This window comes from Poecilia latipinna, unplaced genomic scaffold (genome assembly GCF_001443285.1).
Source record: "Poecilia latipinna isolate Pla-1442-1.1 unplaced genomic scaffold, P_latipinna-1.0 Scaffold467, whole genome shotgun sequence".
NCBI lineage: Eukaryota > Metazoa > Chordata > Actinopteri > Cyprinodontiformes > Poeciliidae > Poecilia > Poecilia latipinna.
This window is the reverse complement of record NW_015113083.1, coordinates 211,825-222,967: the sequence shown is the minus strand read 5'-3', so window position 1 is coordinate 222,967 and position 11,143 is coordinate 211,825. Positions and strand designations below refer to the sequence as shown.

The 11,143-nt window shown below is 41.7% G+C and overlaps 1 protein-coding gene across 1 annotated transcript; it reads right to left on the bottom strand.

Moving 5' to 3' along the window:
• Positions 1 to 1,508: 1,508 nt before the first annotated feature.
• On the bottom strand, positions 1,509 to 7,870 carry gpr39 (G protein-coupled receptor 39). Its single transcript, XM_015039320.1, has 2 exons — positions 6,735 to 7,870; positions 1,509 to 2,744 (listed from the first exon to the last, which is right to left on the bottom strand). The coding sequence occupies exons 1-2, from the start codon at positions 7,501 to 7,503 to the stop codon at positions 2,272 to 2,274; spliced, it is 1,242 nt and encodes a 413-aa protein (XP_014894806.1). The 5' UTR covers positions 7,504 to 7,870; the 3' UTR covers positions 1,509 to 2,271.
• Positions 7,871 to 11,143: the final 3,273 nt, after the last annotated feature.

Genomic DNA, 11,143 nt, shown 5'->3' with positions numbered 1-11,143 from the left:
TTAGCACCGTCGTCATGCCGACGGGAGTCAAACAGATCCGGTGTTCCGCTGCAGGAAGAAAACCAAAACGTGGAATGACGGGAGCTAAAGCTGATTATCGGCGATTAATCATCCGTCTTTGCAGAAACCTGAGGTTTTAAACGGAGCTCCTGCAGGAGGAAACAGATTCACAGATGGAAAAAATATGAAAATAAAACTTTTAATAATGTTCAAACGTCTCATTTTATCAGTTCTTCACCAGTGTTGATGTGTTTTACTGGGACCAACCAACAGGAAGACGTTCAGCCGTCACTCAGGACAGCAGTTTGTAAAATTTGTTACAAATTATCAGCAATAATTTTTATTATTTAGCTTCTTATAGAGAAATGGATGGAGATTAAATTTTTAAACTCATATTTTAACCATATTTATAAAAATCAGTTTCAAACCAAATATTTAGCTCATATGCTAATTCAGTGGAAGTGGATTGTCAAAATAAAAGCTGGGTCTTTATAACTTCCTGATGTAGATCCATCAATAAATATTTAACCCTTAAAACTGATTTTACTTTGTTTTATAAATAAATGTAAATGTTGGTCAACAAAAGAGAAAAAGAAACGACGATAAAGAAGTTCACAGGACCAGCTTTTATTTTGATAGTATGTTAGCTAAGCATTTATCTCTGAGCTAGCTGACGTTTATAAATGAATGAATTCATGAACTGAACCTCCTGTAACGGCCAAATTAACCCAAATTAACCCAGTTAAACTTTAAAAATGGCTCCCAATAATCTTTGGTATTAACTTTAGTTTGATTTAAAATATTTATTAAAAAATCAAAGTCATCTGTAACCAGGTGGATATTTATTTATCTTTAAGCTAAAATAAATTTAAAGCGTCGGTGAGATCTGGACAGGAAACAGAAGAGGGGAAGGAAATCGATGTGACGCCCCACTGAGTAAATAATCCAGCAGCCGTTGGATCGATGGGCTGGATGAAGAGAAAACACGGTGAAGATCATCCTCCTCATCATCATCACAGCGAGTCTCAGAGCCGAATCGGTTCTGTTTGTTTCAGCCGGAAAGAAAATTAAAACTGGACGAAAAGAAAAACGAGTTCAGGATGTGGGATTACCGCCAGACTGATTAAACACAGGAAGTCTGATTTAATGACTTCCTGTCTGCGTAAAATCGTTTATCAGGATTTTCCATCTGAGCCGTTAAACCAACATAAATCTCCTGTAAATCCCAGATGAAAATTATTCATGCTGGAAATAATCCCATCGGTTTATTTGAGATTTTCTGGATGACAGATCTGGGTGTTGATGGAGGAAACGCCAAACCGTCTTCTGTGGTTTTCCTCCTTCCTGGAGCTCCTCAAGTCTCAAACCCAACAGATAAAACTGAAATTAAGATTACTTAACTTCAACTAAAATTAAATTTAATAATTTATTTAACTTCAACTGGGTCAAAGTTCTCCAAACAAATCAGATTTTATTATTAAATGAAAATCATTCATTTTTTTTTTCATATTTTCTCAGCTAAAAACAGATTTTATATCAACTCTCATCTGAAAATTCTTCCTGTTTTCAGTTTTAATCCAACAGATTTAGTTCACTCAGGTCTAATCCAGACTAAGTCCTGGTTACCATGGCAACAGGAGGAAACCAGACTAGTACAGAAATATGGGATGTAACTGTGGTGAAGCTGATTTTATGTTCAATCAGCTTGCCATACAGACATGCAGCACCAGCCCTCAGAGACAGGCAGCCGGGGGCCGCGGGACCTGCAGACCACAGAGGATTTAACTAGGCCACTCAAATGGTCAATCTAGAAGTCAGAATGTGAAGGAGTCAAATTAAAATAATTAGGTGACAATTTAAGTTAATAAAGATGATTAATATCATAATTTGGATAAATATGAACTATTAGAAAGTTTTTGTAATAAAACTGAAGTTTCTGTAAACTTGAGCTGCAGATTCTAGAAAAACTCAACAGATTCAACGCGTCATTTTTTATTAAAACAAGAAAGCTAAGAGCTGCGTGTGGAAAAGTAAGTACACCCTGTGACCCAGCAGCAGTCTCTCTGCAGGGCCAAACATTCCTTTGACTAGGCCATTCCAGCCGTTCTGCTGCTGGACGCCCCCAGCATCACCCCTCCACCACCATGTTGAAGATTTTTCTGTGAATTATAATTTTTTTTTGCTCTAACAGTTTTCAGAAAGTCGTTGAGACATGAAACTGTCTCGTCGCCGTGACGCCGACGCTTCACGGGGCCAGAGCGGCTTCAGGATTCAGATTTCTGTCTCGGTTCTGGTTTCCGGTCCGGTCTGCTCGCCCAGGCTGACGGCCACCCGGCAGCCAGACGGCGCCGAGTCGCTCTGGAAGGTGGTGAAGGTGGGCGGCGCCCTCTGCTGGCTGCCGCCGCTCCTCCGGCCGAAACGCAGCGACTTCTGGAGCAGCGGCCGCAGCGAGTGCGCGGAGGTGGCGCGGGGCGGCGACGGCGCGGCGTGGCGGTTAGCGTGCTGGATGGTCAGGCGGCAGCGCAGCACCTGCAGGAACACCTGGCGGAAGTGACGAGATGACAGGTTGTAGAGGAACGGGTTGAGCACGGAGCTGAGGTAGAAGAAGGCGTCGGCCACCAGGTGGAGCCACGCATAGATCCAGAAATACGACAGAGACCAGGAAGACTTCGGGACAGCCGCCGTCATCAGGCGCCGCAGCTGGTTAGGAAACCAGCAGAGCGTCAGAGAGCCGACGATCAGACCTGCAGGGGGAGGCAACACGTCAACATGGCAACCAGGCAACATGGCAACCAAGCAACATGACATGTCAACATGGCAACACAACATGTCAACACGGCAACATGGCAACCAAGCAACATAACATGGCAACCAGGCAACACATCAATATGGCAACACGTCACCATGGCAACCAAGCAACATGGTAACCAGGCAACATGACATGTGAACATGGCAACAAGACAAGATGGCAACCAGGCAACACATCAACATGGCAACACGTCAACATGGCAACATGTCAACACGGCAACCAGGCAACATGGCAACAAAACACAGGAAAACAAATAAAACAAACTGAACCACCAATAAACCTGGTAAATAACCCAGAAATATAAAGTAACAAAGAGTAAATTTGAACAGAATTAAAGGTAAAAATTTTGTTCAAATAAAGAATAAACAGCTCCAACAAACAAATATTATTAATAATATTGGTAACACTTTATTTGACGGGGTGTGAAAAAGACTGACATGACACTGTGATAAACATGACATAAATTTGTTGTAAAAGTATTACTGATTAAACTTTACCTTTAATAACATAAACCTACATAATTTTTAAAATGCAATCAGTAATACTTTTATAACAAATTTATGTCAGATCATGATTTCTTGGTTAATGTCAAGTTGTCATAACAAAGACATTTTGAATAATGTCAACTTTGCATTAAGAGTGTCATAATTTACCAAATGACGCTTTATGACAACAGTCATAACTATTCATGAAGGCTTATTCACAGCCCGTCAAATAAAGTGTCACCATAATATTCTTATTATATTATATTATATTATATTATGGCTCCAACAGCAAGTAATCAGATTAGTTACCATGATGATACACAGCGCTACACTGTGATGTCATCAGGTCAACCGTCCAATCACTGATCAGATAAATCATCACTTTCTCCAGGTGAAAACAATTTTTCCTAAAAAATTTACAATTTTTCAGACTCAGAAATTTAATTCTTTTCTCTTGAAAATTTTGGAGATTAATTTTAAAATTTGTGAGTTTTTTCTTACAAATGTTTGACTTTTTAAACTCAGATTTTTTTTCTGAGATTAATGTCAAAATTTCAGCCTTTTTGTAGCAATTTTTTAAGATTAATCTTTAGTTTTGGCTGAAATTTGATCAGCATTCATTTCTTCATTTATTTGGATGCCATAAATGTCGATAATAAAAAACGGCTCATTTCCTCCATGAGAAACACATAATATCAGTCTTCATCAATATTTATGTGAGCATCAATATTCTAGTGTTGGTTATTGGAGTTGCTCTGGCGACCAGCAGCATCAGCAGCAAGGCGGTTTGATGGGCGACCCGGCGGCTCGGAGAATCCGCCAACAGAACTTCGTCTGCAACAGGAAGCAGAAGCTGCCGCTAGCCGCTGGATTAGCATCGCTGGAGGCTTCCAATAAACGGAGGCAACAGTAATAAAGTCTGAATTGGAGACTGATGGGTGCAGATTTTTGTTTGCAGTAAACATAACGCATCTGGTGCTGCGGCGCCGGATCAGCGCTTCTGGAAGGAGATGAGAAAATGCAAAGCAGCTGATTTTCTACAAAACATGCAAAGAACCGCTGACAGGAAGAATAAGACTTACTGTTCTTAACTAATGTTGAATCAGAAACAGAAAAATGATCTCCACCATTATTTGAGGAGCTAATTTTTAACTTAATGCTTTTGAATTCCTCCAGAAAAATGAATTTAGGGGAAGATATGTGCATTAAATGTTTTTAAAGTTAATAAAAACACTAACATTAGCTCCACAATTATTAGAGGAGAGAAGCTTCAGAATTCATCCAGAAAAACTCATTTAGGAGAAGCTACCTGCGCTAAATGTTAGCAAAAACACTTAAATTAGCTGCACCATTATTTAAGGTGCTAATTTTAGCTTGACGCTTTTGAATTTGCCCAGAAAAATTAAAGTGGGGGAAGGTACATACACTAAATGTTTTCAAAGTTGACAGAAACACAAAAATTAGCTCTGCTATTACTGGAGAGCTAAGTTTTAGCTTAGCATTGTAGAATTTATCCAGAAACATTTGTGTAGGGGAAGCTAACCATGCTAAGCATTTCCAAAGATGGAAAGAATCCTGAAGCGTTAAGCTAAAGATTAGCTTTTTTATTTGTGAAGTAGCAGACGTTAGCCCACCACTGTTGGCATCATTTTCCAAAATGTCCCTTCATGACATTCTTGCTCTTTGCGAGTGTTTACAAATGAATGTAATTTATGTAACTGTAAATCTGAGGGGATTAATGTAACTGAAGGAATAATGATGATTATTTGTAACTCCAGGATGCTTCAGATTTCTAAATGCTGCCAGTTCAGTGAGCCAGGTTTCATGTTCTCTTCATCTGGTCGGTATTTGCTCCATGTTTTCATTGTTCCTGTGAGCTCAGTGAAACCAGACGGTTGTATGACGCTTCGTTTCCTGTTTTCCTTTCAGCGTTGGCTCACATCTCGTCTCGGCGCTGATCTGGCTGCTGCCCAGCCGACCGACACAAAGCTCCGCTCACAGGAGTCCCTCCGCTCGTCCACTTCGCTGCTCACAGCCTCTTTATCCTGCAGATTCTCTTATTAATATTTGATCTGACTTGGCAAACCCTTGGAAGTCTCTGAACACCTGACTGCCTCTGAAAAATATTCCATCTTTGTCGGATCTTTTGTCTTCCTGTTTAATCCTCAGAAAGATTCGTGGCTTAGTTTAAAACTTTGTCATGTTGCTTTTGGACTCGTAAACCCAGAACAACTGGAGCCGTTTGGGCAAAACTCAATTAACAACGGCCACTGATGAGCGATGAGACCAATGACTGGATTTCTGATCAGTGACATCCAATCAACACTGATCAGGCAGATGAAGTGACAACTGGCAATTCAAAGACAACAAATGAAGATCAGCAGACGCCTCTTAGTCTATTTAGACACCTGATGGAGTTTCATGAGGGTTACTTTCTAGGTTATCTAGATTAGAAAATGTTGAGCGCTGTTGGAACTAGATGACCGCAGCCTCAATTTCAAGGCTCTAGTACCCTAAAATGGGCCCCATCACCCATGGGAACAAACACTGGACTCTTAGGATTCAATCCTGTTCAGTTTGTCTGCCTAGTCAAAGTCCTGTCCGGTTTGTGTGAATGCTAATCGACCTCTGACCTCTGGTCCTCCAAACCTCAATCTGGGTTCAGTTGAAGTGAACTCTGGTTCAGTTTGAATGTGAATGCCAAGTGGAACGGAGACCGCTCCAAAAGCATGAAGTGGACTACAGCACAGGGCATTCTGGGTAAATACAACCGAAGCTAACGTGTTAGCCTAGCACTAGCAGCAGAAATGGCTCCTGGTCTTTAGCCTAAAGAGAAATCCTCCAACCGCTAAAATCCTCCATCTTGTTTCCATCTGGTGAAACAGGAAGTTGCTCTCAGTGTCTTCAGAGGTTTTTGTGTCGTTTCCCTAAGTGGTTCTTGGTGCAGCGCCCCCACAGGCCAGGAGGGGAACAGGTTGGTTTGACTCAGAGCCACAGCAGCTAGATGTGGAGCAGATGATAGAGTTCTGGTTCCAGTGGAACCGGGTCGATTGGACCATCAGGAGTCAACCACTGGTACCAGCTGGACTTTGGGTTCCTGTTCCCGTGTGTAGGAATTCTCATCAGAAACAGCTGAGGTTGGAGTCTGATGTAGCCAGGAGAGATGGAGTATAGATTTCTCCAGAGGTAAGAGGCCAGCAGGCTTCAGACCTTTAGGTCACATTTTGAGGTCAGGATTTGGTTTGGTGGCTTTGCACAGCAGATGGAGCCATCAGAGACCCTGACACCCTTATGACACTAGTAACATTTCTCTCTTTCGTCGCTTCTCCTTACAGCAGAAAGTAAACTTCCCACTTCTGAAGTCAAATGGTTGGGAAACCATAAACCTTAATGATTCAACAGACACTGTTGATGATCTGAATCTGAAATCAGTAACTCACCCAGGAAAATGATCGTTTGCTTCCGAGCCGCCTTCGTGGTTTCGCTCTCGTGCTTTCCGGGCCTTTCGGTCCCGTTGATGCCGTCGTCCAAAGATCCCAGCGGCTTCTTCAACACCAGGATCATCGCCCGGCACATGAAGGCGACGGAGATCAGCACGATTATGTAGAGGACAAACGCCCCGAAGATGCTAGCTCTGTACATCACCCAGTGCTCCTTCAGACTGGTGCAGAAACTCAGTTCCTGTCGGTGCGGTATGTGTCCCTGCATTCCCGTGGCGATCAACAACGGCAAGGCAATGAGAACGGACACAACCCAGGCAAAGGTGATCAGAACCGAGGTCCGTTTGCCGCTCAGTGCCTTGTAGCGGAACGGGTGGCAGATGGCAACGTAGCGCTCGAAACTGAGTGTGGCCACGTTGAGGATGGTGGCGTAGCTGCACGCCTCAAACAGGAAGTTGTAGATCTTACAGGACGCGTTGCCGGACGCGGCTCCGAAGGGGAACCAGATGGCGCTGTAGAGCTCCACCGGCATGCCGATGAGGAGCACCAACAGGTCGGAGCTGGCCAGGCTCACCATGTGGTCCGTCACGTTTTTCTGCAGGTAGCCGTTTCGCCTTAGCACCTGCGTCACCCTGATGGTCACTGAATTACCCACAATGCCTGCAACCAGCATGAGCGTGTAGAGGACGGTCATGAAGATCTTGACGGAATAGGTGGGCTCCAGTTTGCTCCAGTCTATTCCCCCATCGGTGTTGTTGCTCTCGCTCATGATAGCTGAGTGGTGAGGTAAGATTTGTTCCAGGTATTGATTAGCTTATCAGCTCTCGGGTCACAGTCCCTCTGGACGGAACCAATGGGTCAAAACCACTGAAACCGAAGACGGGTTCCCGCAAAAATAATCCCAACTCACCAAGAAGTTTATCAGTCAGTTTTAAACTCAGATCCCAATAAGATCCTTGGTTTAAATAAATGAAGACTTTGCTGGACTTTGTTTAGTTCTCCAAACTGAACTGTGGTTCTGGTTCTGGCCTGAAGCCCGGTCCGGTCCGTCTCTGTCTGGGTAAATGAGTTTGACGTCCTGAATTCCTCTTAAAGCCGTGTGCTCGTTGTGCCTGGTTCCGTGTGAGGCCAGCGTTTCCTCCTCCCTCCAGGGCCAGGCGGTTAAACATTAAACACGTCCAGGCTTATCAGCATTAATGCGCCTCTGTTTACATCAGCGCTGAATCTCAGCTTTTATCAGACATCCCAAATCAGAGAAAACACCTGCTGCAAGATTCACACTACCTCAAACTTTAGTAAGTAACTTTTAACACATTTAAACCTTATTTATTAACACTTTGCAGCATTTCACTTCATACTGGAATTAAATCTGCTGCTTTACACAAAAGATGATCATGTTGAATAAATAACACTTATAAAACACAGAGAAATAATCTGATTAAGGTTGGAAGTCAGATCCAGAAATAATGTCCCACCATCAGAACTCTGGTCCAGTTCAATCTGGAAAACATGCTGTAGCTGCATGCTAGCTGTCAATCAATCAATCAATCAATCAATCAATCAATCAATCAATCAATCAATCAATCAATCAGTCAGCACCCTTCATACTAACAGCAGCTCAAAATGCTGTACAGATCAACATAATCAAACCATTACCAACCCCACATAGAAAAACACAACTGTATGGAAATCGCAGACGGAGCAGAAATGATTCGGTTAAACTCGGGTCTGGATCGGCTCTTAAACAGAAACATTTTCTGCGGCCCTCAGGTCTTCTGGCAGACTGAGACCCAAACTGGGCTGCGATACTGGGAAGAAGCCTCACCATCAGTGAGTTCTGACTCTTGGACCTGTTACAGTCTGGTACCAGAGAACCTGAGGGCTTCATAAGCAGCTCTACAAGATGGTGCAAGACCATGGAAGATTCAAGTTTTTCTGAAGTAGAAACTCAGAAGTATTAATTTCATAATAATACTAAATATTTAGTTTGAATCTGTGACATTTACATACTGGCAAACTATTTAGCATGCTAACTAAATATTTAACATTAAAGTTTGAAAGTGTGACAGTTGCATGCCAGCTAACTACTTAGCTTGCTAAGACTTACTATGTTAGCTAGATGGTCAACTGAGTGGTTTTATGTATTTTGTTGTTTGTCCAATTTTTAGGTTCACAAACTTTTAGCTTTAGCTCCATCTTTGACATGATGGGATCTGTGGTGTGAACTGATACATGTTTCAGCTGAAAAAAACTGAATTAGCTTGTTAAAATATGTTTTGCTAGCGATCCTAAATGAATAAAATATAGTAATGTCCAACTAAAACTCTTATTTCTGACAACCAGTGTGTACATTTAACTTAGATGTTTATTTAGCACTGATAAAAATGTAAAAGTGTTAGTAAGAGCTTACAGGAAGACCAAGGGGTAAGCTAATGTTAGCTCCTGTTATGATAGCATTCATAAAGCTACCAGGACGTCTTCCTAATGTTGATTTACAAGCCTTGGTCTGTTTGAAATATTTATTCTTTACTTCAGTCAAGTTAAAATAAAGTTTGGTTTTAAAGTTTAATAAACATGAAACATGCTTAGCTTAAAGTTCAGCCTGTAGTCATATTCAGTGAATTATAATATCACTAAATGTGGATTAATTCCAGTAAGTCCATCACTAATTTTTATTTTACACAGACTGATGTTTTTACGTTTTATATAAGTTAGCTATGATGATTTTCTGCTTACAGTTAATAAGAATACTAATATTTGAACACTAATACTCAGAAGTTTGAGACATAAAATCAGTTTTCCATAATACTGAGACTGAAACAAACTGGCTCTAAGCTAACTCAAGCCTCCATCCTGGGTGGCATTACTCAAACGTCAAAGGTGACTGTGCTTTGCTAGCAGTGAGCTATGACATATTTAATTGATTTATTGTCTTATTAGGCATGGAGGCGTTTGAACGTTGCTGATAATGAGATCCCAGAAAAGGGAAGACAAATATTAGAGTGGAAGTCAGTCTAGTGATAAAGAACAGAGAGGGAAGTTCAGCCAGGAGGAACTGGGCCGACAGAAAGCAGAAAACCAGAGTTTATATGAAATCCTTCCAACAGACCCACCCATCCTGAAGGAATGCTGCTCACGGAGTTTAACCCAGGCTTTCTCAGACTGCGGTCCGGCAGCGGCGCCCCCTACAGAGCCGCAAGGTACTGCATGCAAACGACCGTTTTGTTTACCATAGCATAATGTTTAAAAATAATAAAGGAAGCTTCAGATCGGAACACAAAATAAAAGCTGAATAAAACATTAATGTCTGCAGGAATATTCTTCAGCTTCTCAGGTTACAAAACTTTTATTCATCCATAGTTTACCGTCATCTCTGATCCGAGGCCCGAAGCTTGGATGATCTTCCTTAATTAGGAGTCAATAGCTTGTTGTTGCGCTCAGACCAGGCGAGACAAACACAAATATACTTAAGCTAAATATTTAGTTCCAAACTGAGAAATTTGTAAACCGACATGGTGAAAATATGACTCCCCCTTTTTTTATTTCTTACATCAGGCTAAATAACCGGGATGTTTAATCAGGAACTGTGTGACTGCTCCCCCTAGAGGCCGGGATGAAAAGATACCCGGGATAACCAGGAAGTGGCCTCAGAATCAGCCTGTGATTGGTCGAGACACGTTTCCATAACAAAACACACCTCACTCTGAATTTTAAAAAGATATGTTTTAATAGTGCACTGAAGTATGAAAACAGGTTTGAAAAATAAAGGAATTATTCACGAGTTGGTTGATAAAGGGGAGATTATTATTATTAATAATATAACTTTTTAAGCCTTTTTTCTTAGATTGTACAACATCCTCAAAACAAGACAGAGAACCTGAGAAAGAAAAACCCAACCCATGATTTCACAAGCACCATTATAAAACATAAACATTAATCTTCTTTAAAATCTTCTCAGCTGAAATCACCACAGAAGAAAAAACAAAACACAGAGAAAGTGCAACGAACAAAAACCAACCAAGAAGCAAAAACATTGCACATTTAACTGGACGAACCGAGAAGAGTTGGCTTTTCTTCTGCTGAGGAGGAGTTCACAGAAAGGAACGATGAAGAAGTGCTTGCTTGAGGACAGAAGTCCCAGCAGACAGGAGGCGCCGGCTGCGTTTTCAGCTTCATGTAGAGACTCAGTAGAAATCTGTAGTGATTGATAAATAAACGTGTTTCTGCTCATCTCCATTAAACGGAGGAAACTCAGAGCAATCTGAATCATTCCATTTCCTCTGAGGTTAAAGGTGAATCCATCCAGGAGAAATTAGTGTTTTGGTCCCGAGTGACGCGGCGGTTCCCCGTCACGGTTAGTTCCTTAGAGCAGTGTTTTTCAACCACTGTTCCGCGGCACACTAGTGTGC

Coding starts and splice junctions, on each gene's coding strand:
- gpr39 (XM_015039320.1), bottom strand. CDS start 7,503: ATGAGCGAGAGCAACAACACCGATGGGGGAATAGACTGGAGCAAACTG. Junction 2,745..6,734: donor GCAAACGATCATTTTCCTGG/GTGAGTTACTGA, acceptor CTCCCCCTGCAG/GTCTGATCGTCGGCTCTCTG.